Source organism: Equus caballus, chromosome 2 (genome assembly GCF_041296265.1).
Source record: "Equus caballus isolate H_3958 breed thoroughbred chromosome 2, TB-T2T, whole genome shotgun sequence".
Lineage (NCBI taxonomy): Eukaryota > Metazoa > Chordata > Mammalia > Perissodactyla > Equidae > Equus > Equus caballus.
Window position 1 is genome coordinate 13569302 of NC_091685.1, and position 27107 is coordinate 13596408.

Below are 27107 nucleotides of genomic sequence, written 5' to 3' on the forward strand. Positions count from 1 at the left end.
ATACTCTAGTTTCTCTTCAGATCGTATAAATCTTTCGCCTTTTACTAAAGATTTCCGTGGAGAGGAACAATTCTGAGTTTTTAGCCAATTTTTTGAGGCTTCGTTCTTACGAAGCTACTATATAGTGTTAAATAACAGATCAGTCTTTCAGTAGGATGTTCCACTCGCGTGGTGGTTTTCGTGAATATCGTAAGTCAGTCAGTCCAACGCATGGGTACGCGGGGTTTGTATCTGTCAGGTTGACGTGATGTTGTTTAGATGGACTTAACACGGCTCTTTGATTCACTAGAGATAAATAAACATGGCTCACGTTTTTCCGAGCAGTTTTTCCTTGCGTTACAGCAGTAGTCGGTGAAGACAGCAGGTTCTTACCTTCTTCGACTCCCGGGTTGCCAGCCGGAGAGGACAGCTGAAGGCAGTTTGGTGCGACTCCTTTCAGTGTGTTTTTATCCCGCACTCCATGCCAGTTTTCCATGCTGAAGATCCAAGGTTCCTTCTCTTAAGGAGCTTAGTTTTTTAGTGGAGCCAAGCACTGAAAAGCCGAGTAAAAACAGAACCCCGGATAAATATATACAATCTCAGTGAGAAGTGCCGTGCAGAAAACAAGCATATGAGAGAACAGACAGGGCTAGCTACCAAGTGTGTTGTGTCCGTGTGTCCTGGGTCCTCCCTCCCATCTACATCTTCCCAGCAGGGAGCCCGTCTAGTTCTATGACTTTAAGTAAATAAATTCTCATTTCTGATGACTTCCAACTTTACAGCCATCAGCAGGTCCTCTTGACTCCCGTATTCAAAACACATGCTCCATCCAACCACCCTTTACCTCCTCCCCTGCTCCCACCCTGACCCAAGAAGAGCTCTGATGGATTCATGCAAACGCCTCCTCCCTAACTGCCCTCCCAAACCGCATTCCCACTTTGCCCCAATCCTCCACACACAGCCAACTTATTTTTTTAAATGTAAATCAGATAACACACAGCACTCTCCAGCACAAAGCCTTCGAGACACCTTTCCCCAGGACACCTGGCTAATGCCCCTCCTCCTTCAGGTCCCTACTCCAGTGTTATCTGATCAGAGGTCTACACTCAGCACCCTGTATGGAATAGTCCCACTCCTACCACATTGCTGTTTATCCTCGTAGCCTGCTTTATTTTTGTTCAGAGCACAAACCACTCCCTGAAATTACATCATCCATTAATTTCTTTACCTGTCTGCTGTGTTGCCCCTCCTCGGATGTAAGCTCCATGAGGCAGGGACTTGTTCTCTGATGGATTCCAGGCCCCTAAATCAATGCCTAGCCCATGAGCAATCAATGAATATTTCTGGAATGAATGAATGAATAGATTTATTTTCTAAACATATGTTATTTAATCTCTCCCACTACAGTTCTAAGCACTTTACAAAATTAATCTTCCTAAGAACCCTACTAAATAAATTCTATTAGTATCTCCATTTTATAAACAAGGAAACTGAGGCATAGAAAGATTAAACAGCCTTACTCGAGTCACAAAGCCAGAAAGTGGTGGAGCTGGAATTCAAACCCAGGCAGCCTGGTGTACTCTTTTTTTTTTTTTTTTTTCTTGAGGAAGATCAGCCCTGAACTAACTACTGCCAATCCTCCTCTTTTTGCTGAGGAAGCCTGGCCCTGAGCTAACATCCGTGCCCATCTTCCTCCACTTCATATGTGGGACACCTACCACAGCATGGCTTGCCAAGTGGTGCCATGTCCACACCTGGGATCCGAACTGGCGAACCCCGGGCCGCTGAAGCAGACTGTGCCCACTTAACCGCTGCGCCACCAATCTGGCCCCAAGCTTGTTTTCCATTTTCGTTATCCAAACAATGCGTCAGAGAGTAGTACAGTGGGTAACCACATTTTCAGTCTTGAGAGAGAATGCCAAATAGCTATCTTTAATCCATGTGCAACATATTTTTGTATAAAATCCCTGAGACAGAAGTCTAAGTTGATTTTCTTCCAGATAGTCAATTGTCCCTCATTTTAGACTGATAGTATCTTGTTTTACAGCTCCTTTAACGTCTTTATGGAATAAAATAGCATTTAGATAAGGAAATAAAGTCATCACTGAACATTTACTGAGCACTGATTATGTGACAGGGACTAGGGAAGCAGAAATGAGTAAGGCACCGCTCCAGGACCTAGGGATCCTTCTCCAGGGAGATTCAGACCCTCAGGAAGACAAAATGTGTAATGAATGAAAGAGGCAGCATGGGGGGGTCTTCAATAACCAAGAGAGTAAACCCAGAGCTGGAGGACCAGCGCCTGCAGGACCAGTGAATTCATGCAAAGGTAGCAGCTGAGAGAAGAGCTGCTGATATTTGGAACCACTAGGAATTTTGAGTGCCCTGAAAGTGACGCAGATTGTATTTTGTCCTGGGGCGATGGGGTTGGATGTTGAGGGGCTTAACAAGGGGAGTAGGGCTGACAATCTTAGACAAGTCTGGCTGCAGTGTGGGAAATGGAGGAGCGGGGAGTGCCGCTGGAGTGGAGGCAGGAAGACCCCTAAGAGCCTGTTGTAGTGGTTCCTGCCACAGATAGGATTGGCTGAACTGGGGCTGAGAGGCTGAACCAATTGGAAAGATCTTACAGAGGAGGTAAAATAATTTTCTGTCTACGCTCTGAGCTCTTGGCTGAGACCTTTGTAACGAAAGACAGGTTAACGAGACAAAAACAAACAGGAGTTTATTAACATGTATACCTCATGGGAGATACCCAGGGAAAATTTAGTAACTCCCTGAGGCGGCCTAAAATACCTGCTTAAATACCATCTTCAGCTAAAGACAAAAGAAAAAAAAGTGTGGGGAGGCCACCAGGAAAAGCCCGGCCGGCAAGGCTAAGGGTAAGCAGATTTCCGTGGGTGCCGCCTCCACCGAGGAGATTCTCTTGTTAGTCATCCTTCTTTTCCTAGTACAGAGAGGGAGACACCCTTACAAACGATTTCCTTCATAAATTCCCCTTACAAAAGGGTAATTTCTATTGTTTTCACAGCTTCTCCGGTTTCTCAAAATAATCAGCTTAAAATAATCCTTATGCCAAAGAGGCCTATCTTGGGGTGACATATTCTGCTACCCTTCAGCCTCTTAGAAGGTAGATGCCACGGGAGGCAGATGTGAGGAAGAGGAAGAAGGCAAGGATGAGATCCAGGATTCCCGCTGGGACACCCACGGTGATGAAAAACACGACGGGGGGCAGAACTTGGGAAAGACGAGGAGGGAGCTCAATTTGGGGCTAAGTCTGAGGTGTCTGCGGGGCATTTAGAGCGAGGTCTCCAGGAGGCAGGGCTGGAATTAAAGAGGCGGCTGACCTGAGAAGATACGTCAAGAAGGCCCAGGGACCGGGTGCAGAGTCAGGGTATGACGCGAAGGAAATAACTTTTGGGTTTTGGCGGGTGGAGAGCCTGGGCCCAGCCCAAGTCCACGTGCACCCCTCCCGCGCCACCCCCAGGGCGCTGGGCAAGGCAGAGAGCGGTCCTGCCGGCGCCCCGCTCGCAGGGCATGCTGGGAGCAAAAGCCCGCTCCGAGCGCCGAGCTTGTCGGGAGCTGTAGTTTGGGACAGGCCCAGAGTTCCCGGCAAGTCGCGGCCTTTGGTCACTTAAAGGGCAGATCCAAAAAGCGGTGATGCTCCCGGGGCAGGGTTCCTCTCCGGCGGCGGCACCGGGCGCCCCGGGCCGCATCCCCTCTCCGCAGAGCGTGGCACTTCCACGCCTCCACGATCTGCTCCACCTGCAGGGGAAGGCCGGTCATCGTGGTGTCCCGCAGTGCCCCCTCACCCCGCAGACCCTGGGCCGCTTCCCCTGCGCCGTTCCCCACGGTGCTGAGGAGATCTGAGTCTGTTCCCCGCTTCCGCACCGGGATGAGCGGTTCCTGCCGGTTCTGCTCTTCCAGGGCGCTCAGCTCCGCCGGGGCCAGCAAGGCCAATCTCAGCTCCTGCACCACTGGGGCCGCCACCTCGGCCACAGGCCGCTCCAGCACTGCCTGCGAACACCAACCTTGAGCACCTGCCCCGCCGCCCGCTCACCCGTTCCTGTCGCCCGAGCCTCCTTCAGCACCCCCACCTCGCACTCCCCTTAGGCTAGCTCACCGCGCCCACGCGCGCCCAGCTCCGGGCCGCCAGGACCAGCTCAGCCTCGTCCACGCAGAGCTTGTCGCTGCGCAGCAGGGGCAGCAACGCGGGCGCCGACAGCTCCAGGAAGCCGCGGGTTCTGAGCGCCTCCTGTGGGTCCGCGAATGGGTCAGGGAGGAGCAGAATGAGGTGTGCGGGGTTGGGAGTATGCAGGTGGGAACTGTACCTGGCTGTGGGCCTCTATGAAGGCTATGCAACGCTCCTGCAGCGGCCCCAGGCCAAAAGTTACGGCAACCTGGGAGCAGAATGACGGAGGTCAGGTTGATGACTGGAGAGGCCATGGAGCCCCAGCCCACCACACTGAGGACTACCTACAAGCCTGTCCAGCAACAAACACCCACCTGCAGGGCCTCACAAACCAGCTCCACATCCAGCACCTTCACCACAAACTCCAGGCACAGCTGGAAACAGAAATGAATATGGGTTGTGCTGAGGTGTCCCTGCTCCAAGACCCCAGACCCACCCCAGAAGCAGTGAGCAGGGCTGGAGCAGGCCCCTGGCAGCCCCAGGCCCTTCCTGACCTCCCAGGCCGGGGGAGGCCGGCAATCACCAGGATCTGAGACTGGGCAAGCCCGGGCAGGGTGGGGGGTGGGGGGGACAACGATGGGAGGACGCATGGACTAGGGATTAGCAGGGCCAAGCCCAGCAGCCTCCCCCTCCAGCACATTCCCCACTAATCAGACTAGATAAGAGCCATTCAAAATCCCACTCTCAGGGGGCCGCCCTGTGGCCCTGTGGTTAAGTTCATGGGCTTTGCTTTGGCGGCCCAGGGTTTCACCAGTTCGGATCCTGGGCGCAGACATGGCACCACTCATCAGGTCATGCTGAGGCAGCATCCCACATGCCACAACTAGAAGGACCCACAACTAAAAATACACAACTGTGTACCAGGGGGGCTTTGGGGAGAAAAAGGAAAAATAAAAATCTTAAAAAAAAAAAAATCCCACTCTCCCTTTCTTTCAGGATGCTACGAAGACACTTCTGTTTTAACCAGAAACTTGAATTTCATCCATGACAGCTCCCTCTCACCCTCACGTCCAGAAAAGCACTGGCTCATGCCAGTTCCACTTCTCTCAAAGCCACGCGCCTCACTCTTGGGCTTCCACTGCCACCTCCACCCCCACTAGCCTGGTGAGCCCCCCCTACCTCTCCCAGTCCCTCTCCCCTGAGCTGCCAAATCCTCACTCACCTGAAACCTCCAGTGACTCTCCACTGCCCTCTGGGTCAAAGAAGCCCAAATTCTTGAAGATCCTGCATGACCAGCCCCTGGCACCCTCTCCAATCTCATCTCTCCCTCCTCTCCTCTCACATTCTAAGTCCAGCCCCACTAAATGTCTCACTAGCTCCTTTTGTGCCTCTGTGACTAGAATGCCATCTTTCCATTCCCCCTATGAACAAACTCCTATCAATTCTACCTGATCCAACACAAATGTTTCCTCCTCCAGGAAGCCTTCCCCTCCTCTCTCCCTGGTGGCAAGACTAGAGACACCCTCCGTACAGTCTCAGCACCTTTTACCCTCACCCATCACACTTCTTATGCCACCGAGTGAAGAGTTTTCATGTGTCTGTCTCTCTTTGAAGAACAGGAATAGGGGCTAACTTATCCTGGCATCTACAGCACCAGCCATAAACACCCCCTATGCCTCCAAGGCACACACGTATCCTTTTGCACACAGGCCCACACAAATGTCTATTCACACAGAGAGACACCCATAATTCTCTCTGTATTGGTCCATATTCCTCTCCAAGCCAGAATATGTGTGAGGCAGGGTATGAACTGAACCCATAAGAGGCAAGGGAAGCGAGCCAGGGCCTGGCACATAAACGCACCTCACGCAGTTCCTCCAGCCCGTACTCCAAAGCCGCAGTCAGCACCTCCAGCACCTGCAGAGGGGGTGGTTGCCGGAAAGGAAGGGAGTTCCCCTTGTCCCTCAGCCCATCGCCTCCCTCGCCACCCAGCCCTCTGCCCGATGGGCTCACAGAGTGGCGGTGCAGCTTGACACTGTTGGTGTACAGGAACTCCAGCACTGCCAGGAAGGCCTCGGCTGGCACAGTGCTTAGGACCACGGGGCTAGGCAGCCCGGGGCCCAGCTCTGGGCCCAGAAGTCGCTGGAAGAAGTTGCATCTACAGGCCAATAAGCACCGGTGGGCAAACACCTCCTGCCGTTCTTGACCGACCACAAAGCGAACATCACTGTGGGGAGAGGGGCAGAGAGCCAGGGGAGAAGAGGCCAGAGGCTAGGGTGCAACTCTAGGCTTAGACTTGGCCCACTTGGGGCCTTCGTTTTCTTGTCTGTCGTAGAAGAGACAGGGCTTAGTCCTTCCAGCTGAAGGTCTGGGACACGCAGGCCTGGGTTCTTGTCCCAGCTCCACCCTACGATACCTCAGCAAGTGACTTCCTACCTTGGAATCTCAGGTTCCTCACCCATGAAATGGCATGGTAATCCTAAACCCTCAAGTCTCAGAGGAGCTGGCTATGCTTGATCACTGAGGGAGCACCAGGGCTGATGCAAGACTGATCCCACATACCCCCCTCCCCACCTCCTCCCCCTATGAAGGGAAGCTCTTCCTTCATAGACTGCAAAGTCAGCTTTTTTCAGCCTCCTCCAGGCAGGAGGGGGTGGAGGTGCAGAGTGCACTGGCAGCAAACTGACACGGCAGGCAGTGATGCAAAATCATGAGGCCAAACCACATTTTCCATCTTCATGATCACTTCCGGCCCCAGCCTCTGGGCCTCTGAACAACATAAGGGGTAGGAGGGTGAAGATGAAGCATGAGCTTCCTGGAGCCTCCTAGTCCCAGGTCCAAGCCCTGGGGTTCCCACTACTTAGATCAGACTGCAATCCTCAAAGCAGTAGGGTTATTTGAGTCACCAGCCATTGGGGAGGAGCCCAGCTCCAAGGCAGTATGGACAGAAAGCTGCATTCTATTCTACTGACCAGCCCTGCCCCACACTCCATCCCTGCTTTCAGACATCACTAGCACCCAGAGAGCCCCAGGCAGCAGCCTTGAATCACTTCCTGTCTGAGACTGACTCAATCTCTAGAGCTTTGTTCCTCTTGTGAATCCCCAGTTCCCAGAACAGGGTCATCTGCTCCTCTGCCTCCCCAGGGAAGGACTCAAATTACATCCCATCTCTCAGGATCCAGAGGGCAGAGGGCTCTTCTTCTCTGCCAGGAACCCAAGATCCAAAAAAGGAAGGCCTTTGCCTGAGGTCACACAGCCACTCCAGGCTCCAGCTCCCAGTGCCCCCCCTCTAGCTCTCAGGATATCGCGGACACTGAGTGACCAGCAGCCATCCTCTCCACGTGACTTCCCCAGACTGAGTTCACCAGGGAAGAGGGTCAAGTCCTAATTCCCCACCTCTGCATTACCCAAGCTTCCTCAGAGTCATGGGGCCCAGCAGAGGAAGCTAGGGAAAACCCAGACAGGAAGCCAGGGAAAACCCACTTCCTCACCTGTATAGGGGATTGTTGATGAGGCTTCGGAGTGCTGTGGAAAAGGGCGCAGACTCCCCATGCACAACCAGTCCTGGGATCTCCATGGGTGGGGCGGGGCAGGGGAGTAAGCGGGTGGAATACCCTAGGAGACCTCTTGTCTGTTGGTCTGTGGGAGGCGGTAGAAGGGAAGGAGCAGGAGGCCTGGCCAGGCCCTAGAGCTGGTAAGGAGACTAGAAAGGCTTGAGAGGGAGGGGCAGGAGCTTGGGAGGCCGGATTGCTGAGAAACTAAAGTTTAGAGACCAGGCAAGAGAGGCCCAGGTTCCTGAAGAAGGCATCAGAGGCCGGTGGAGGAGGCGAGAGGCTCGGCTTGGGGATGGGAACTCAGGGAGGGGGCCAAGAGAGGCCAAGGTGGAGTGGACAGGATCGGGGAGGAGAGGCAGGCAGTGGATGAGGCCCCAGTTGGGAGCCTGCCCAGGCAGCCGGGGTGGGAAGCCTGTGAGTTTCCACGGAAACTGGAGCCCAGCCTGAGAGGAGGCCCCGCCCATCTCCCACAGGCACTGGGAAAACTTTAGCCCTCAGAGGAGCCCTGAGCAGACAGAGGGTCTTAGCACCCATGGTCCCTGCCTGTCCTGGGTTCAGAGTTCAAACTCCCTGTCCCTCCTAACCCTCCCCGCACATGTACACAAGGTCAGGATCAGGATAGCCAGGCCTGGGGAACCCCCTCCACAGGGAAAGTCCTCACCCCCATGGACAGTCAGGGACCAGACCTGGCTTGTTTGGGAGGGGGCAGTCTTGTCCCTCCCCAAGGTGGGTCAGGTGAGGAAGTGTCAGCTCTGACACAGGTGTCATGGCCTCTGGCATCCCTGAAATGCAACTGCGGTGGGCGGGGCAATGTGGGCACTATGGCACACAAGAGGTTTGGCCAGCTGGGGACAAGCCCCAGGACGTTGGGTCAGCAGGGGTCAGGAGGCTGCCAAGTGGAGTCACGACTGTTGCATCAGGTCTGGCTGCCAACAGCAGAGCCGACAGACCTCCCCTCCCCCTGCTCACAGCCTTGAGCTGAGGAAGTCATCCAAGCCCCACCCTAGCGGAAATGTTTGTCCTTGTTGAGGCTGATGGAGAGACGATAGAACCATGACGTGCTCCTTCCTGTGGGCCTGAATCCTGATTCCTGAGCAGCCACCCTCACAGCCTCAAGGTCTCCCCATATCCCAGGCCTCTGCAACTTGCTCACAGGATTGAAGAGCCAGGCTTCACAAGGGTAGAAATAGACAGTGGCTCAAACGGGGGGGAGGACACCTTTCTGACCAGAGCCCCTCTCCATCTGCCGCCTCAGTTGTCCTTGTCACGGTAGTATGCCCCTGGGGTCTAAACCCCTGCTGTCCCCTCTCCCCTTATGACTCGGGCACCCCGCATTGAGCACGTGCTCGTGGTAGTACACTCCCAGGTTAAGCCAGAGCCAGGACTGGAGGGAGGGAACCAGGAAGGGAGGAGTGCTTGCCCAGCAACCCATGGCAACCCCACAACACAGGCAAGGGGCCCTTATCCTCCCACCTGCCCATCAGGACTGTGGAGCTAGGAGAGAGCTCGGAGGCCAAAGGCTGCAGGTGACTCAGGTGCCTGTGGGAGTTTCGGTCGGGAGAATAGGGCAGCCATCCCAGAAGTGATTCTGGAGGTAGGACCAGAGGCCAAAAGCAGAGGGTGGAAGGAGCTTCCTGAGTCACCTGCCCCCAGCCTCAGCCAGTTACGGGGGAGATCTTTGTGCCAGCCACCCCAGGAGCAGGCAGGTGTGGAAGATGGCTGGATTCAATACCCACAGGGCTAGAAGGATCCATGGGGTTGAAAGAGTTGGGTCTGTCTGTCCCTCCCCTGTGGTTAGGGGTTGGAGGCACCATCTAGCTGGGGCAAAGGGCAGATATAGCTTCCCCTTCTCCTGCTGGCGAAGTCAGGGGGAATGGAGAACAGGAGGTGTACTGAGAGCTCATGAGCTAACCTCCACAGTGCCCGCGGGGGGAAAGTGGGGCTCAAGGGCAGGGACTAGCCCCAGATGACAATCTGAGCAGCATCTCTTCCCTTGCTTATGTCCCTAACAGCCCTTAACCTCTAAGCACCTAGGAATCCACACAGCCCCGGACTATTTGATTCACCTGTCCCAAAAACACAGGTAAGAGGTTAGGGGTAAAAACCCTTATCACCGAGTAAGAGACAAGTTGGTGCACAAGGAAGGCCAGTGAAGGCCATCCTGTCCAAGTGTGGGTCTTCCAGGCGGCAGGTCCATGGCTGGCAGGCCTGTGCTCTCCGGACTCCAGGAGGAGGAGACTGCCAAAGATCCTGGGCCGAAACTGTCACCGGTGCGGCCCCCAGGCCGCCTGCCCAGCATTGATGAGGCCCGACCAGCAGGCCCGGGCCCGGCCTCCCGCCGCAGCTCCATACTGGGCCTGGTCTCGTCCTTTTCACGCCGCAACTCACTGGCCGGACCAGGCCCGGGTCCCGGGGTTCGGCGTCCGTCGCTGGGCCCCGTGCCCCCTCTAGGTTCGCGGGTCAGCTTCTCGGGGTTGCCCCTGGCGCCGACGCGTCGCCTGGCGCCCTCTTACCGCATGGAGCCGGCGCCAGGGCAGCGCTGGGAGGTCGCGCGCGCGCAGCGGGCACTGGAGGCGGCGCTGGCCGCGGGGCTGCGCGACGCGCGCTACTCGGGCGCCGAGGCCGGGCCGCTGGCGCGGGAGCTGTGCGAGCTGGTGCGCGTGCGCGTGCGCGAGCTCAGCCCGCCGCGCTACAAGCTGGTGTGCAGCGTGGTGCTGGGGCCGCGCAGCGGCCAGGGTGTGCGCGTGGTCAGCCGCGCGCTCTGGGACGCGGCGCGCGACGGGCTGGCCTCCGCCACGTTCACCAACGCCACGCTCTTCGCCGTGGCCACGGTCCACGGGCTCTACTGCGAGTGAGGAGGCCTCGAGATTCTGCAAAACCGTTTATTCTCCCAGGAAAAAGCCTTCCCTGGGGCCCCCATCTGAATAAATAAATGTCTGTCAATAAATAAAAGTGGTCCATAAATAACGCCCCCTAGCTGGGGGCTAAGGCTCAGGTTTTTCTTGGAGAAGGGGTTGGACGCAGTTAGGACAGGTAGCCTCCAACCCCAGTAAAGCTGGTCCCTGATTTCCTGGGGGATTTGGCCCAGAGCCCCCAGTGAGGCACCAAAGAGACAGGGAGGGCCATAAAGGCAAGGGCCAGAGCCCCACAGGCACAGGCCTCAGGCCCGAGGGCTCGGGTGGCGGCCTGCTCTGCGGGTTGGGGCCTAGGTTGGGCAGCGGTCCCGGAGCAGGCGCAGAGCATAGCCCAACCGCTGCCGCAGGTCTGGGGAGCAGCCCAGCTGTCGAAGGTGGGAGGCGAGGTAAGTGCAGGCGCTGCGATTGCGGGCCACAAAAGTCACCAGGAGAGGCTCCCAGCCACTAAGGATCAGCTTGGTGTGGTCTCCATAGAAGTTCACCTGTGCACGGGAGGTGGCACTGATCAGAGCCTAGGCCCAGGTCCAGTTTCCTCCCCAGCACCCTGGGCCTCCCAGACCTTCCCCCCAACTCCAGGCGAGGCTCTTACCTGGACAGTGCCATCACTAAACAGCATGAGTAGGGCCTGGTCAGTCTTGACCCACTGCAGCAGAAGTGGGGGGACAGGCACCTCCACTTCTTCCACACTGGGCAGATCTCCACCCTGGGAGCAACGGCAGGTCACTTGTCTCACATAAGTCAGGCCCCTCCCCATCGATGTCTCCCTTAGAGGTTCAGCCTCTAGCACTGAGCACCCCCCAAAGGAGAAGAGGAAGGGATCAGGATGTGTTAGTCCTCAATGTGCCCCACCCCAGTCCACACACCTTCATGAGGCGCTGCTCCATGTAGGAGGCGAAATAGCGCAGGACACCCAGCTGAGGCTGCAGGGCCCGGGGCACAGCACCCACGGAGAAGGAGAAGTGCTTTGTGCTGGTGGGGTTGTAGTGCACAGTCCTGGAGGGGAGGAGACAGAGGTCAGAGGGAGCCCTGCACCAACACCCCTCCAAGAGACCCCAGGCCCCCGAGCCTGGGAGCACACGCCAAGGTGCAGCCCTGCTGGGGACAATGGTCTGGATACAAGGCCCCCCTAACAGCACTTACTTTCTGTTGGCTGACAGGGCCATGTGTGTGCCATTGTTGAAGAGCACAGCCACACGGCGGCTGGACAGCTGATATCCAAAGCCAAACTTGTTGGAGTAGTCAACCCACTTGCTGACCCACACCAGAGGCTCTGGCTGTGCCAGGGGAGCCGGGTTCTGTTCCGCTGCCGTGGGAGAGGAAGGAGAGAGGACCTGTTCCTGGCTGCCCAGCCAAAGAACTCCCACCACCATTCAGGAGTATCAGGCTCCACCCATACCTGGGGGCATGAAGGCCAGGCAGTTTCTCAGAGCACAGAGGGCTGACTCTACCACTGTGGCCACAGTCAGACCTTCTTCAAACCCTGAAGGGAACAGAGCACTGGGGATCAGGCATTAGCTCCTGAGGACCCAGGCCATATCCCTCTGCTGTCTGCTTCCCTCTCGTGCCTGGCCTCAGCCACAGCCACCTCTAGCACCTCTCATTCTCCAGGCTGCTCACCATCTCCACTACTCGCCAATGTCCCACGCGGTGAGCTGTCTTCAAGTGCTGTCTCTACCAGGCTGACGGGGGCTGGACCAGAAGCTGCTGGAGCCTGGGGGGTTGGGTAGGGGAAGGCCCCGAAAGCCACATCATTGAGAGTCCCTGGCCCAGCCTTGCCCTGGCACCCAAGGTCAGCCCCGCCTAGCTAATGAGGCACAGCCAATTAGGCCACCACGAGGCCAGGTGCTTCACCAGCCTCTTTTATCCCGGGCTTCGCGCAGCTGCTACGGTGGGGGTGAGTCAGGGAACACTGCCCACGTGAGCACCTCACCTCGGGCCTGGCATCCTGATGGCCAATGGATGTCCGAGTGAGGCCGTTCGCCAGACAGGACACCTCGTCCCGCTCCTCAGGATGGTTCTTACCTGAGTGGGGGGAGACACAGCCCTCAGTATCCTGCCCAGCCCCGCTGGTTCCCACGGGGATGCTACAGATAGGCAAGCCCAAGTGCCTGTGTAACACACTCTCCCCAGGGGTCACAGGCACTCCACACCCTCACAAGGTATCTAACAAGCCCCCCTGCCACTCTGTACCCTCAAAACCCCTGACATTCTAGACTCACTCTTGTTCTTCTTCCTGCCAAAGAGGCTCTTAGTGACTTTGACAAACAAAATCTTAGCTGCATTAAGGGGTATCAGGTCCGGGACTGTCACACAGCTGCTGACAGGGAGCCGGTCGGGGGTGTAGCCCTGAAGAGGAAGTCATGTGAGTAGAGAAAAGAGGCCCCAGGGGTCCTGTCACCTGCTACCCTTCAATTCCCTGAGAATATGCAGACTAGACTTAGGTGTCTGCTAAGCCGGAGACCTTGGTAAAGAAGTCATGGCGCAGGATCTGGTCAATTGAGGGGCGGTCTTGGGGCGAGGCTCGAAGGATGGCGGCCAGGAGCTGCCGCGCAGGCAGTGAGAGGCTGGCGGGCAGCGTGTAGTGGACCTGTTTGATGCAGCGGTACGTCTCCTTCAGGTCAACTGTCTCAAAGGGGGGGCTCCCACATAGCAGCGTGTACCTGTGGGGCAGAGAGAAGTGGGTCAGGAGTAGAGCGGAAGGTATGCCCCACTCGTCCACACACCTGTGTGCAGATGACCCTGAGACTCACATGACACAGCCCAGGGACCACACGTCTGCCTCGGGGCCGTGGCCCTGCCTCTGCAGCACTTCCGGAGCCACATAGTTGGGGGTGCCACAGATGGTCCTGAAAAGGGGTAGGGAGGAGGAGAGGGGAGGGTTCAGACCCAGCCTGGCTAGCCCCTCCATCCCTGCCCCCCACTGTGAGTCCAGACAAAGCAGCTGCCTGTCACCAAAGGCCAGAAAACTCCTGCTTGTCCTGGGACAATGGATGCTGGGGATGGCAGCTGAGTCTCCGCCCACCCGCCTGGCCCAGCTGCTCAGCTGCTCTGCAGGACATGGGGAGGCCCTGACCGCCAGCCCGGTCCCCTCCTCCAGGGTCAACAGAGGATCCATCACTGATCCCTTCCTCCTTCCCCCACTCCTGTCTGTCAGACACCCATACAGGCTGTCACCTCCTACAGTCTGTGCCACACACACCAACACCAGCTGTCACATCCCTCATAAACACGCATCTGCCACATGTGCTATCCATGTCACTCATACCCAGTCATCGTGGCCACAGCAGGGTCTTTTTACACAGACACAGGGTGTCATGTCCTGCCGTCTCCATACTCTCAGTCTGTCTCACACACACATTGCTTACGTCACCTTCCCCTGTCCACACACAGGATCAGTCATATTCCTCCAAGAATCCTTACACCCCCATCTGTCTCAGGGACTCAGACATCCATAGGCCCCTCAGCCTCTCCACCAGTCCCGGTAACGCAGGCTGCCACTCCATCTTCACACATACACACAAACAGCCCATTATGCCTTCCCCACCTATCTCACACACACATCAGGAAGTCATCCCACCTCCCACATACATACACACTATCTGTCTTGCACGTCATCCCTGTCACATACCGACTGTGGCCACCCCCCCGCCCCCAAACACTCACTTCTTCCTCTGCTCTGGGGGCTCCAACCGGGTTGCCAGCCCAAAATCCCCCATTTTCAGTTCCATGTTCTCGGTGATAAAAAAGTTTCCTGGACGGGGGCAGAGAAGTGTGTCAGACTCCTTTCTCTCTGCCTCCCCGCACCCCCATCCTGCTGGCCCAGGAGTCTCACCCAGCTTGAGGTCTCGGTGCAAGATGCCCTTCTGGTGCAAGTACTTGAGTCCGGAAAGGATCTGCCGCAGGTAGTAGCGCACCTCGGGCTCCAACAGGGTGTGCCGGGCCTTCCAGATGTGGGCCAGAGACTGTGGAGAGCGCCTACCTCAGCCCCTGGTCCGCCCTCCCCGACCCTCCCTCCACCTGTCCTTGCTGCGGAAGAGTCAGGGCTCCAGGTTTGAATCTTAAGGCTCCCTTTCCCTCGCCACCGCCGCCATCACCTCCCTCACCTTTCGGCTGCAGAGCTCCAGGAAAATGTATATATTGTCAGCATCCTCAAAGTGGTGCGAGAAACGCACGATGTGGCGGTGCTGCAGGCCGCGGTGAAGCTCAATCTCGTTTAGGATCTGTAATGGGGGCACGAGGTTGTTATCCTTCAAGGACTCCAACGCCACCGTCCCCACTCCACCCCTTGTCCACTTGGCCTGGGCCCCGGGCCCACCTTCTCGCGCTGATGCGGCTTGGTGATGCGGCTCTGCGAGATGACTTTGACCGCGTAGGCATTGCCGGTCTCTCTGTCAGTGGCCTCATAGCACCGGGCGAAGCCCCCCTAGGAGGAGGGGGCATCAGGCAGGACGTTCCAGCGGAGGCCAGACCTGACCCGCAGATGTCCCCGCGCGGAGGACAAGCGCTCCCACCCCGCCTGGCGCTGGTAGAGGCAAGCAGGGCCTCTCTCCACCCTCGCTAGCACCACCCCCCAGCTTACCTTGCCCAACAGGCGGCCTTTGAAGTAGGTGCGGCCGCTGCACGGGTCCGTGATGAGGCGCCCAGAGTCCGGCGCCGGTGGCGCGGCCAGCATCTCCAGCTCAGGTCCGGGCATGGCACTCGGAGGCGGCCCGGGCCCAGCGGGTGGCGCGGGCGGGGCGTCCGCACGCGGGAAGGGGCGCGGGGACAGGAAGCCGGCGGCAGGCTCCATGCTGGTGGCGCGTCGCAGCGCAGGCCGGGCTTGTTCTCGATTCCGCCCGGCCCGGGCCACGCGTGGCGCTGCCTGGATTTGCTACGCTGCGCTCGCGCCCGAGGGAGCCGGGCGTATTTATCAATGAACGCCAGCACCCTCCCCGGCGTGTAGTCATTAAGAGCCCGCCCCCTTCCTGGCGGCGAGTCACAGGGAAGCCACGCCCCTCCCCTGGCTTTACGTCATCAAGAAGCTCCTCCTCCCACCCGACTCGCCTCGAGGCCCCGCCTCCTGCTCACGGCTTAAAGACGCAGGCTATACTGCCACTCTCCGTGCGGGTGTGAACAGGTCGTAGGGTCCAGCCGTTTCCCCGTCCCCGCACCACCCTGCCCTGGTGGCTGACAGTCCCGCTAACAGTCGCCCCCTTCTTTCCCCGTCCTTCGGGGTTTATGCTGGGCATAAGTGGGCAGTGGAGCTGGGCATCTGGGCAGCCTCCCCAGTAACTAGATGTACTGTGGGGGAAGTGGCACGACGCTCGCTTTCCCCTTTAAGCGCGCGGGACCGTGCGCTCTTCCTAGGCTCTTGGCAAGAGCGCCCAGGCCCAGCCCAGTGCTGCCCCCTTTAGGGCCTGGAAGGAATTGCACACTCCTGAGCCTGGCTTGCGGGGTCGCATTGTGGGGGTGGGGCTGCCATGTTAAATTTTGGGGTCAAGCAGAATTTGGCATTCAATGCTTTTACTATGCGCCTGTCTGCATCTTCTGATACCCACTCCCACACTCTTGAGCGGCAGATCTTAGGTTCTAGCAGGGTCTCCTGTTCCCTTTCCCTAAAAACACCCGCTGCCCTAAGCCCGCAGCCAAATGGCTAGAAAGTGAAGAATGGGAATTGGACTTTCTCAAATCTAGCGATGGACAATTGGGCAGGTGGTCCCGAGGCCATCTGGACTCCTAGACCCCTGGTCCAAGTTCTCCCTTCCCAGAGCCAGAGACAGACAGAGATGGGGTCTTAACCCCTCTGGAGTGTTTGTCCTAGGATCACAGGCTTCCTCCTGGCCTTCTTGTCCTTCGTGCCTCTCTGCCCTCACTCTGTACCATCCAATCAATTATTAAGCCATTCAGTCCTCAAAGATTTATTGAGAGCACCTGCTAAGTGCCAAGCACTGTCTGAATAAGACTGATCAAGGCTGTAGCCCTCATTTAGTTTACGTTCTGCTTGATGGAAATAGACAATGGGCAAGTATATAAACAAGGTAATTGCAGGCTGTGAAAAGTGCTATGAAGGAAGTAAACAGAAGAGCTTACTTTAGCAAGAGTAGCCAGGAAAGTCAACAAATGTTTATTGAGTACCCAATCCCTGTCAGTTTTATCTCCCAAATATCTCCAAAATCTATCCACTTCCGTCCATCTTCCCCTCACACCCTAATCCGGGTCACAGTCTCTCTGGTTGGGATTGTTGCTATAGCACCTTCCTGGTCTCCTTGGCTTTAGTTTCATCTGTTCATCCTCCCTCCATATGGCCATCCCACCCAATCCCTCATCAGGCCCACAAGGGCCCACTCTCTAACCTTGCCCTTCATGGCCACTGAAGGGAGAACCAAAACAGCCTGAGATGTGGGGAAATACTGGTAGCTCAGATGAGTGAGGGAGACTGGGGGACGGGCGTGGGCAGGAAGGACTTAAATGCCATACGCAGGAGTTCGATCTTTATCCTGCAGGTCAACAATTTTCCTGGGGGGAGATGGTACTAGTGGGGTCAGAAAAGACAAATCCGCAGGAGAACTGGAGCTGAGGCATGTATAGTTTGAAAAGGCATATGTGATGCTGCAATTTTATATTTGGAAAATAAAGCAAAATGTCTTTGTATTAGTTTGCTAGGGTTGTCATAACAAAATACCACAGACTGGGGCCGGCCCTGTGGCCGAGTGGTTAAGTTCGCGCACTCCACTTCAGCGGCCCCAGGGTTTCACCACTTCGGATCCTGAGCACGGACATGGTACCGCTCATCTAAGCCATGCTGAGGCAGCGTCCCACATGCCACAATTAGAAGGACCCACAATTGAAAATATACAGCTATGTTCCGGGGGGGGAGGTGGAGGGCTTTGGGGAGAAAAAGGAAAAAAAAATAAAAAATCTAAAAAAAAAACAATACCACAGACTAAGTGGCTTAAACAACAGAAATTTATTTTCTCACAGTTCTAGAGTCTGGAAGTTCAAGGTCAAGGTATTGACAAGGTTGATTTCTTCTGAGGCCTGTCTCTTGGTTTGTAGACGGAGGTCTTCTCCCTCTGGCTTCACATGATCTTTTTGGCTGTGTCCTAATCTCTTCTTCTCATAAAGACACCAGTCAGATCAGATGAGGGCCCACCTTAGGCCCCATTTTAACTTAATTACCTCTTTAAAGGTCCTATGGCCAAATACAGTCACATTCTAAGGTAATGGAAGTTAGGACTTTGTACTAGCGTCAAAACTACCTCCACCTATCTTAGGTTTTCAGATGGGGCTCTTCAACAAAAAGACAGATTAACAGAAGAAAAACAAACAAGTTTATTAACATGTATAATTTATGTACACATGGGAGATATCCAGGGGAAAAACGATTAACTCTCCCATGTGGCTTAGAATTCAGGCTTAAATACTATGTTAATAGGGAAAGGGGAAGGGGAGCGTAGGCCTCCAGGGGAGAGTAAATGATTTCTGGGAAGATGAATGGGCCCTTAGAAGAGTGGATGGGAGATATGACAGTCTGTGACTCAGTTGGTCTGGATGTGGGACACATAGACTTCCAGTCTCCTCTCCTGTGATATGAAACTCCCGGGAAGGGAATTATGACCATTGAGTTTCCTCTGAAGGATCTGTCTTTAGGTATATAAGGGGAGTTTAGAGAAAGCCTCTCTCTGCATTTGCTGTTTTTCAAGTGTCTACAGCTCAAAATAATATGCCAAAATGGCATATTCTGTTACCCTTCACTGACTTCTCTCCTTGGGAAGTTAAAGAGATTCTTGAGCCCTCCTCCAGAGCCAGGACACCTGAAGGGCATCCTCCTGGACGCTGTATCTGAGGGGCCTGGCATCCTGCTCTGCCTCTTCCCTCAGTGTAACACATGCTACCATTATGCACCTGCTGTGTACCAGGCACTGGGCTAAGCATTTATCTTATTGACTGCTCACAGTAACCTTATGATGTGGATGTGATTATTATCCCCATTTCACAGATGAGGAAACTGAGGGTCAAGGGTTAAACTTTTTGCCCAAGGTCATATACAGCTACGAAGAGGCAGAGTCAAGATCTGAACCCAAGATGTCTGACTCCACTATTCACCAAACCTGACTTTTTTTGGGGGGTCACTTGTTCTCTGCCCTTGTACCTGTCCTACTACACTGCTGCATGTCTCCATGTCCTGCTTACTAATGCCCTTTCTCATCCCCCAAGACTCTCACAACCTCTGCCCAAGCTGAGTTCTTCTGAGCTCTCTGGGGCTCCATTCCCCAGAAGCTGCTGTCAGGCCCACTGCCCCTAGTTGAGGACATATCCCACACTCCTTGCCCCCTGGCAGCTCAGAGTCAGAATCTCTTGACAGTGTCAGGTCACAGAGGTCAAGGAAGTCTCTCAAGAATGAGAGATGCCAAGAAGGGTAGGACTCAGGAGGGGGCTACTGGATTCAGCAATGAGGGGATCTCAGGTGTCCTTGGTGGATGCAGAGGGGGAAGTGCTAAAGGCGGGCCAGAGAGAAGAGAGATGCTAATAGCCACAGCAGCTTAGGGACCTGAGGGACAAGCTTACCAGGTGCTATTCGGAGCACTTTATAAATATTCATTCATTTACTATTCACAACAGCTCCATGAGCTAGGTATTATCATTCCCACTTCCCCATGGGGAAATGAAGCACAGAGAGGCTAAACGGCTGGCCCAAGGTCAGGAAGGTCATTCATGGTGGAGTCTTGATTTGTAAATCTAGGCAGTCTGGCTCCAGACTCCATGCTGTAAACTGCCAAGCCATATATCCAGCTCTCAGCTGTGAAGGCAGAGGTGGTTCGGACCAGAGGAGAGGGAGAGGCAAGAGGTAGAGGACAATAAAGAAGGGTGGGATAAATGATTTATGGCGGAGTGCTTCCCTCTCCTGGACCATAAACCAAAGGGACCTGTCAGCAGCTGGGAAGGGAGATAAGGTGACTCAGGAGGGAGGGTCTGGGTGGGACCTGGGGACTGCCCCTTCCTGGGGCAAGGCTTCAGGTCCTGTACCTTTATCCGTGGCTCTGTGGGAAATTCACAGCCCAGTGATGCAGAGTGTTGCTAAGAGGCAGAAGTGTGAGGGCCACAGACGGGAACGGGGGCAGAGGAGTGAAACGCAGTCAGCTGGGTTGCCCTCAAGGAGTGCTGTCACAGAGAAGCTTCCAGGACCTCAGGGCCTGAGCTCCTGTGGTCCCAGGGCCTGGCTTCCCGGGTACAAGACACTCTTCAAGTGGTAAGCAGCCCAGAATGCTCTAGAAAAGCCACAGATAAGAGCTTGGGAAGGCGCTGCATGGCCTTGACAGCTGAGGCCCTAGAGCTAGTATGTCGCCCCCCCCCCCCCAGGTCAGGTGGTCATTCCAGACCTCTGGGATACACACACACAGAGTCCTATTCCTTCCACACACTGACATCTCACCTGGGCCCTGGAAGGAGGCTATAACTCCTTAAGGCCATTCGTAGGTTTCCAGACCTTGCTCACCTGGGGAGTTTCTCACAAAAAAAGGGGAGGGGAACAGATGTCCTTCAGGCTAAAAGGGACAAAAATTTTAAAAAAGGAAAGAAAGAGAGAAAAGAAAAGCCTGCCTGGGTTCAAGTCCTCCCCAGGTTTATCACGGTGAATCAGACGCAGTCTTGTCCTCAAGGGTCTCACAGGCTGGAGGCGGAATCTCCCTGTAGACGGCTCACAGACAAGGATGACTAACCGCTGCAGAGAGAAACCCAGAGGGCTTTGAGGAACGACTGGGGGAAGGTCACGGCAGGCTTTCTGGAGGACGCTCTGAGCTGGACCTTGAAGGAGCAGGGAAAAGGAGCAAGGCCAGAGGCTGCTGATGGAGGGTAGGGGGCGCATCTCAGAGGGCCTTGTGAACCCAGCTTAAAAGCCAGGACCGGGCACTGTTTGGCTTGGGGACAGGCTGGCAGGGCATCGGGAAAGGTTTCTGCCTTGTTTTCTGTTTTTTGAGGAAGATTAGCCCTGAGCTAACTACTGCCAATCCTCCTCTTTTTGCTGAGAAAGACTGGCCATGAGCTAACATCCGTGCCCATCATCCCCTACTTTATATGTGGGACGCCTGCCACAGCATGGCCTGGCAAGTGGTATGTAGGCCTGCGCCCGGCATATGAACCAGCAAAACCTGGGCCACCGGGCAGAACGTGAGAACTTAACTGCTGTGCTACCAGGCTGGCCCCATCTGCCTCTTTTTTTAGCTGAGGAGGATTCACCCTGAGCTAACATCCATGCCAATCTTCCTCTATTTTTTAGTATGTGGGTTGCCAGCGCAGCGTGGTGACTAACAGAGTGGTGTAGGTCCATGGCCAGGAACCGAACCCAGTCGCCAAAGCAGAGTGTGCTGAACTTAACCACTAGGTTACCATGGCTGGCCAGGGTCTCTGCCTCTCAATCTCAGGAGGATTGCCTGGTCGTGGGCGCAACAGTAGACCAGTAGGTGGAAACCAAAGGGAACAGATTCGGCTTTTCATGGTAATAGCAGTGATCCAGGCTCTGGGCATTGTTTCTTTGAATCCCCCTGATTGTCCTGGGAGGAAGGTGTTATTGATCCTGTTTTGTAGAAGAGGAAACTGAGGTTCAGAGAGATGAGGTACCGTGTACAAGGTTACAGAGAGCTAGAACTCAAACCCAGGTTTGTCGGACTCCCAAGCTTGTGCTCCTAGCCACCTCTCCACGCTTCCTCTCTTTAGGAAACCCTTGCACCTGAAAATCAGCTCACAGTGTGGGGGAAGGAGCTTCCTAAGACAGGTCAGAAGTGGGACCCCCACTCCTAGGTTTTTGCAGAGCAAGACCCCCAGGGATAGTGGTGGGTCTGAGCTAGTGTTCGATTTCCTGACCCCAACAATTCAGCACTGGGCGGGGGGTTGGGGGGGCGCTAATTGAGCCGGTGCCTCAGGTAGTATTTCCTCTGTTTGACAGATGAAGAAATTGAGACCCACAGGCCCACAGGTGGAAACGGCCACTCAAGATCCTGGACACCGCTAGCAGTCAGGATGCAAGACACAGGGCTGAGAAGGGTCTGCATCCCAAGGCCTGAGACCCAGATCTGTGGCCTCATCAGCCCTGTGGAATGGGGATGGGGAAGGGCCAGGCCAGGCCAGGCCTCCCAGAGCCTGGGCTGAAAGCCTGCCAGTGTGGCCAGTGCATAGGACCCTGGTCCCAGGGCTCAAGCCCTTGTTTAGGTCCAGTTAGGCCACCTCTAGCCTTTCAAGTCCATCAGCTTGGGTTTTGAATCCTGCCTCCAACACGTCCTAGCTGGACGACCGTGGGCAAGTCATTCACCTCTTGGAGCATCAGCTGTGAAATGGGGATGATTCCCACCTCATGGGGCTGTGACAAGGATTCCACGAGAGGGTGATGAGGTGGTGCCTGTGGCACAGTGCGTGTCACTTAGTCAGTGCTCTGGGATCTGCAGCTGTTAGATTATAACAATTTATCATGCATCTGTGTTCTCACCTGGAGCGTGGGACAGTAATCCCTGTCATCCTGGCTTCAAGGCCATGGTGTCACCTGTGTGAGCTATGGGGTCAGTGCAGATGGCAATTCTGTCGCTCAAAGCCCAGCCCAGCCCTGCAGGGGGAGGGAGACCATCCAGTTCCCAGGACCAGGGGAAGCTGGGTGACAGCCTCAATCCATCAATGATAACCTCAGTCCAGTGAAACTTTATGGGCCCACGAGGTACTTAAGTGTCTGTGGGGTGAAGGTGAGCCCAGTTCTGCTTCCTCCACGCAGGCTGCTGCCCAGAGCAGGTAGGCAGGTGTGGGGTGGGGGTGAGAGCACCCCGGGCCTTGGGAGACCAGCCATCAGCTTTGAGAGCAAGGCCCCAAGGGACAGTGGTGGGTCTGGGCCAGAGCTGGATCCCCTGTTCCCAGCAGCTCAGGGTCTAGCTACTCTGCAACCTACAAGTGGAAGAGGAGCTTGGGGAAGCCTCAGGCTCCTGAGGGTGTAGATCTCAGCTCCCCCCGCCCCCTCCCATGCCGGCTGAGCTCTGGAGGGGTGGGGGTATGCTTTGTCTGCTCTGCAGCTTCCTCCCCCTGGTCTACCGACACAGGGTGAAGGCTGGGGGTGGGGGGTGGGGGTGGGGTGTGTGTGTGCACGCGATCAGAGTTGAAGGGAGGTTGCCTGGGGAACTAAGCTTGGCGATGAGAAGGCGAGCTAAGGAGAAGGCTTGCTGAGGGGAGGGACAGCTCTGGGGGCAGCTCTTGTGACCTCCTGCCCCAGGCCCCCAGCACCATGACGGTTTCATACACCCTCAAAGTGGCGGAGGCCCGCTTCGGAGCCTTCTCTGGCCTGCTCCTCCGCTGGCGGGGAAGCATCTACAAGCTCCTCTACAAGGAGTTCCTCGTCTTCGTCGCCCTGTATGCCCTGCTCAGCATCACCTACCGGTGCGAGGGTGCGGGCGGGGCTCAGGGCTAGCCTGTAGGGGACCAGGCTGCCCACCTCCCTCTAACCCAGGCCTACACCTGACCTTCCCCAGGCTGCTGCTGACTCAGGAGCAGAAGCACGTGTATGCTCAGGTGGCCCGATACTGCAACCGCTCTGCGGACCTCATCCCCTTGTCCTTTGTCCTGGGTAAGCCTCCCTCCAGTTCTCCCTGGTATCCCTCTTACATCTTCCCTGGCCTTTGCTGTGGGGTTGATAGCTCTGAGGGTCAACAAGAGTAGGCTTCGCAGGCATGGGAGCTGGTGCTGGTCCAGGATTTCCAGAGGGCTAGGCCGTCCCTGTCACCTACTGGACCCTCACTCCCAACAAGGCACAAGACACCTGCTGGCCTCACAACTCTGCTCTGGGTACTGGAGGGGAGCTGGAGAGAGATGACACCCCCTCCTCGCCCTCACCAGAAGAAGGGCTCAGAGTGAACCATCACCTGCCCTTGAACCACCACTCTTCCTCTGCCGGAGGAGGTTTGCACTGCCCCTTCCTCCCGGTCTGGTCTAGCACATCAGGGCGGGACCAGACGAAGAGGCTGTCCTCCTGACAGCCAGGCCAGGCTCTGGAGCCCAGTGTGTCCTTCCCTCTGTCTGGGTTCAACCTGGCCTGGACCAGGAGCTCTGGCTGGGGGGCAGGACAGACCGACTCCCAGACCCTCCATCTTCCCTTCCCGTCCCCCCTACCCATGGCGGCAACTAGGTTTCTACGTGACCCTGGTGGTGAACCGCTGGTGGGCCCAGTACACAAGCATCCCACTGCCGGACCAGCTGATGTGCGTCATCTCGGCCAGCGTGCACGGCGTGGACCAGCGTGGCCGCCTGCTGCGCCGCACCCTCATCCGCTATGCCAACCTGTCGTCGGTGCTGGTGCTGCGCTCGGTCAGCACCCGCGTGCTGAAGCGCTTCCCCACCATGGAGCACGTGGTGGACGCAGGTGCGCGATGGGGTGGCCCTGGGGCCCGGCCCACGGCCCAAGGCAGGGGCGGTGCTGGAGGAGCCCTGGGCAGGCCAAGGCCAAGATCTGCCCCGCAGGCTTCCTGGTAGGGCAGGTCTGACTCCCCAAGGGGCGCTCAGGACCCCAGGGAGGCGGGTCCTGGGGGCAGAGGATAAGTCTGCGCCCCACCCACTTTATCCCCACAGGTTTCATGTCCCAGGAAGAGAGGAAAAAGTTCGAGAGCCTGAAATCCGACTTCAACAAGTACTGGGTCCCCTGCGTCTGGTTCACCAACCTGGCAGCTCAGGCGCGGAGGGATGGGCGAATCCGTGACGACATTGCTCTCTGCCTGCTCCTGGAAGTGAGTCTGCCCAGGCCCAGGCCCATCTGCTCCCCTAGCCCTGGCTTTGCAAACTGGAATAATAATTTTCATACCCAACACTTATATGGTGCCAACCATGTACCACACACTGTTGGAAGCACTGTACTTACATTAACTCACTGAACCCTCAGAAAAACCCTTGAGATAGGCACTATTATCACCCCTCTCTCACAGATGAGGAAACTGCCGCACAGAGTGGAAAAGAAACTTGCCCAAGTCACACAGCTAGTTAGTGGAGCTGGGATTCACACAAACATTCCGGCTCCAGGGTCTGTGCTTGCAATTACTTTGCTAAACTGCTTCCCATCACAGGCCCCCAGCCTGCTGTCACCACCGAGAGCAGACTGAGCCTCCAGACCTGGCCCAGGCCGCGTTTGTGCTGGGCTCGCCTGTTCTTTTCCTGTTCTTCCTTCCTCACCTCCACTGACTTCCTCCTCCTGCTGTTCCACCAGGAGCTGAACAAGTACCGGGCCAAGTGCAGCATGCTTTTTCACTATGACTGGATCAGCATCCCCCTCGTCTACACCCAAGTAACTGCCTCTCACCTCCCCAGTCCCAGTGCCTACTGTATGTTCCGTGCTGTGTGTGACACTGAGACGAACTAGAGATGGTACCTGCCTTGGGGCCGTTCAGTTCAGTGAGACACTGAACAGCCTAGGGCTCGTCCTCAAAGCCCCGCTGGACTCCCACTGAGATGCCCCCATCCCCGCTGGTGCTGCCACACCTCGCTGCGTGTTTTCATTACTTGTCAGACTTCCCCACCGGCCCTCAGGGGCAGGGACGGCATTTCTCGCTGTCCCACTCAGCCCGGCTTCCCCTTCTCCAGGTGGTGACCATAGCAGTATACTCGTTCTTTGCCCTCTCCCTGGTTGGCCGCCAGTTTGTGGAGACAGAGGCAGGCGCTGCCAAGCCTCGGGAGCCTCTGGAGCCAGGCGGGAAGCTAGGGCCAGCGCTGGGGGACCTGGACATGTATGTGCCTCTCACCACTCTGCTGCAGTTCTTCTTCTATGCTGGCTGGCTCAAGGTGGGCACTTCAGGTGGTCATGCCAGCCTGCTCTGTAGAGACGTGGGCCCAGGGCTCATCCCACCTCTGGGGACAGAGCATGGGGCTCTGAACCCCGAAAACACTGTCTTACAACCTGCAGGTGGCTGAACAGATCATCAACCCCTTTGGTGAGGATGATGATGATTTTGAAACCAACCAGCTCATAGACCGCAACTTGCAGGTGAGCAGAGGACTGGGGGCAGCTCGTTGGCCTCTCCCTCCCTGCCAGCTCAGCCCGGGTAAGGAGAGAATGGGAGGATCCTTGTGACCTGCTGCCCGCCCCAGGTGTCCCTGCTATCCGTGGACGACATGTACCAGAACCTGCCTCCGGCCGAGAAGGACCCCTACTGGGACGAAGACCTGGCGCTGCCGCCCTACACTGTGGCCACGGTGGCCGAATCGCTGCGGCCTTCCTTCCTGGGCTCCACCTTCAACCTGCGGTGAGTGGCTCGCGCTGTCGGAGGCAGGACTCGACCTGGCACGCGTGCCCCAGGTTCCCCCCGCACCTCTGGGCGCCAATGATTCGGCCCCCCAAACCCTCCCGCCCCCCGTCCCCTGCCGGAGAGCCACTCAGCCGGCGCGCCGAGGCTCGCTCATCCCGCTCTCCCGCCCGCAGCATGAGCGACGACCCGGAGCAGAGCGTGCAGGTGGAGGCGTCCCCCGCCTTGGCCCGGCCGGTGGCCCCCGCGCAGACCCCGCTGCTGGGCCGCTTCCTGGGAGTAGGAGCGCCCTCTCCCGCCATCAGCCTCCGGAACTTCGGCCGCGCACGGGGAGCCCCCCGCACTCCTCACCTGCTGCGCTTCCGGGCTGAGGAGGGCGGCGACCCCGAGGCCGCGGACCGCATCGAGGAGGAGGAGGCTGCGGAGTCAGGGGATGAGGCCGGGCAGCCCTGAGCAGAGGCGGAAGGGCCGTCCCGCCGGCTTCCCCCAGGCCCGCCCCCGCCCCTCCCTCCAACGCCCACTTGGCGGGCCGCGCCGGGTCCTGCCCTCCGGCTCTGCTAGAGCAGCACTTCCCGGGTGCCCTGAGCCGGAGCATTTAGGGACGGACCTTGAAAGAGGAAGATGACGGGAAGGGCCTGAGCCAGGGCTGGGAATGTGCCCACCTTGGAGGGAGAAGGTAGGATGGATTGCTTGGCGGAGGTGAAGCTAAAAGGATACATGGGGCGAGGCATAGAGGACGAGAGCCCAGGAGCGCTCATTTCCTTGGCATTGGGGGCCAGGGTGGGGGTCCGTTCTCAAACTGGAGGGGGCATCAGCATTACTGTTTGTTAAACAATTCTGAGTACCACTGCCAGCGTTTGATTCATTCCGTCTGAGATGGAGCGCAAGAATTTGCGTTTCTAGTAAGTTCCCAGGTGATGCTGCTGCTGCTGTCTAGGGATCACAATTGGAGCCATACATAAAAAGATGTGTAGAAGGGTCTATCTTATCCTGATAGCCTTACTTTGAAGAGGGGTCAAAGTGTGTATGCTGGGGGACTTTTGATTTATCTGTAATGTTCAGTTTTTCGTTTACAATGAGAATGTATTCATTTATTACTTGTGCAATTACACTCGTTTAAAATTGAACTGGCATGCTAGTGCTAGGATAAAGGTATGGGAATCTGCCCTAGAGGCTGATGAAACTCAGATGTGAAGGCAGCCACACACCACTCAGCCTCGACTTTCAACCTGTGGGTGGAGTGCCTATCTCTTCTCTGCTCCCACCAAACGGGGAGAAGGGCAGTTTAAGGGATGCC

The 27107-nt window shown here is 56.5% G+C and overlaps 4 protein-coding genes and 1 non-coding gene across 13 annotated transcripts; 3 read left to right on the plus strand and 2 right to left on the minus strand.

Moving 5' to 3' along the window:
- On the plus strand, window positions 1-116 carry LOC111772619 (U5 spliceosomal RNA). Its single transcript, XR_002806623.1, has one exon. It is a non-coding gene; the product is annotated as a U5 spliceosomal RNA (small nuclear RNA).
- Window positions 117-2675: 2559 nt separating this feature from the next.
- Window positions 2676-9850, minus strand: BTBD19 (BTB domain containing 19). Of its 4 annotated transcripts, none has more exons than XM_023631240.2 (8): window positions 7600-9850; window positions 6122-6335; window positions 5972-6025; window positions 4483-4542; window positions 4308-4376; window positions 4100-4231; window positions 3868-3993; window positions 2676-3741 (listed from the first exon to the last, which is right to left on the minus strand). In XM_023631240.2, the coding sequence occupies exons 1-8, from the start codon at window positions 7683-7685 to the stop codon at window positions 3607-3609; spliced, it is 876 nt and encodes a 291-aa protein (XP_023487008.1). In that variant the 5' UTR covers window positions 7686-9850; the 3' UTR covers window positions 2676-3606. The 4 variants fall into 4 exon arrangements, with proteins under 4 accessions (XP_023487008.1, XP_070116181.1, XP_014593012.2 ...); XM_070260080.1 differs by lacking the exon at window positions 7600-9850 and adding an exon at window positions 6545-6792; XM_014737526.3 differs by having other exon boundaries at window positions 5972-6335; window positions 7600-7833.
- DYNLT4 (dynein light chain Tctex-type 4) lies at window positions 9085-10614 on the plus strand. The gene is made up of 3 exons (XM_023631248.2): window positions 9085-9197; window positions 9675-9745; window positions 9833-10614. The coding sequence occupies exons 1-3, from the start codon at window positions 9093-9095 to the stop codon at window positions 10515-10517; spliced, it is 861 nt and encodes a 286-aa protein (XP_023487016.2). The 5' UTR covers window positions 9085-9092; the 3' UTR covers window positions 10518-10614.
- On the minus strand, window positions 10531-20510 carry PLK3 (polo like kinase 3). 2 transcript variants are annotated; one of them, XR_002804561.2, is made up of 15 exons: window positions 15157-15543; window positions 14893-15000; window positions 14681-14797; window positions 14410-14539; window positions 14241-14328; window positions 13328-13423; window positions 13039-13237; window positions 12797-12923; window positions 12508-12599; window positions 12195-12288; window positions 11974-12057; window positions 11718-11880; window positions 11441-11570; window positions 11167-11363; window positions 10531-11059 (listed from the first exon to the last, which is right to left on the minus strand). XR_002804561.2 is itself a non-coding variant. In XM_023631213.2 (15 exons), exons 1-15 carry the CDS (start codon window positions 15364-15366, stop codon window positions 10868-10870), a joined length of 1944 nt encoding a protein of 647 aa, XP_023486981.1. In that variant the 5' UTR covers window positions 15367-20510; the 3' UTR covers window positions 10531-10867. The 2 variants fall into 2 exon arrangements, 1 of the variants encoding a protein (XP_023486981.1); XM_023631213.2 differs by having other exon boundaries at window positions 11167-11280; window positions 15157-20510.
- BEST4 (bestrophin 4) lies at window positions 19607-26916 on the plus strand. 5 transcript variants are annotated; one of them, XM_070260074.1, is made up of 13 exons: window positions 19671-19806; window positions 20216-20408; window positions 21270-21327; window positions 21499-21596; window positions 22801-22964; window positions 23057-23151; window positions 23710-23943; window positions 24150-24304; window positions 24778-24855; window positions 25152-25349; window positions 25471-25551; window positions 25656-25810; window positions 25987-26916. In XM_070260074.1, exons 4-13 carry the CDS (start codon window positions 21573-21575, stop codon window positions 26261-26263), a joined length of 1461 nt encoding a protein of 486 aa, XP_070116175.1. In that variant the 5' UTR covers window positions 19671-19806; window positions 20216-20408; window positions 21270-21327; window positions 21499-21572; the 3' UTR covers window positions 26264-26916. The 5 variants fall into 5 exon arrangements, with proteins under 5 accessions (XP_070116177.1, XP_070116175.1, XP_070116179.1 ...); XM_070260078.1 differs by lacking the exon at window positions 20216-20408 and having other exon boundaries at window positions 19740-19806; XM_070260075.1 differs by lacking the exons at window positions 20216-20408; window positions 21270-21327 and having other exon boundaries at window positions 19777-19806.
- The last annotated feature ends 191 nt before the right edge of the window (window positions 26917-27107 follow it).

Bases quoted from the DNA above. Each gene is read 5' to 3' on its own strand.
- PLK3 (XM_023631213.2), bottom strand. From the start codon at position 15,366: ATGGAGCCTGCCGCCGGCTTCCTGTCCCCGCGCCCCTTCCCGCGTGCG. The intron at 13,238-13,327 runs GTGAGTCTCAGG...TCTGCCCCACAG, and splicing joins TGGTCCCTGGGCTGTGTCAT to GTACACGCTGCTATGTGGGA. The intron at 12,058-12,194 runs GTGAGCAGCCTG...TGTTCCCTTCAG, and splicing joins ATTGGCGAGTAGTGGAGATG to GGTTTGAAGAAGGTCTGACT.
- BEST4 (XM_070260074.1), top strand. From the start codon at position 21,573: ATGCAAGACACAGGGCTGAGAAGG. The intron at 23,152-23,709 runs GTAAGCCTCCCT...GGCGGCAACTAG, and splicing joins CCCCTTGTCCTTTGTCCTGG to GTTTCTACGTGACCCTGGTG. The intron at 24,305-24,777 runs GTGAGTCTGCCC...CTGTTCCACCAG, and splicing joins CTCTCTGCCTGCTCCTGGAA to GAGCTGAACAAGTACCGGGC.
- DYNLT4 (XM_023631248.2), top strand. From the start codon at position 9,093: ATGGCAACCCCACAACACAGGCAAGGGGCCCTTATCCTCCCACCTGCC. The intron at 9,198-9,674 runs GTGCCTGTGGGA...TGTCCCTAACAG, and splicing joins AAAGGCTGCAGGTGACTCAG to CCCTTAACCTCTAAGCACCT. The intron at 9,746-9,832 runs GTAAGAGGTTAG...ATCCTGTCCAAG, and splicing joins CACCTGTCCCAAAAACACAG to TGTGGGTCTTCCAGGCGGCA.
- BTBD19 (XM_014737526.3), bottom strand. From the start codon at position 7,685: ATGGAGATCCCAGGACTGGTTGTGCATGGGGAGTCTGCGCCCTTTTCC. The intron at 6,336-7,599 runs GTGAGGAAGTGG...CTCTCCCCACAG, and splicing joins ATCAACAATCCCCTATACAG to TGATGTTCGCTTTGTGGTCG. The intron at 3,742-3,867 runs GTGCGGAAGCGG...CTTCCCCTGCAG, and splicing joins GGCAGGAACCGCTCATCCCG to GTGGAGCAGATCGTGGAGGC.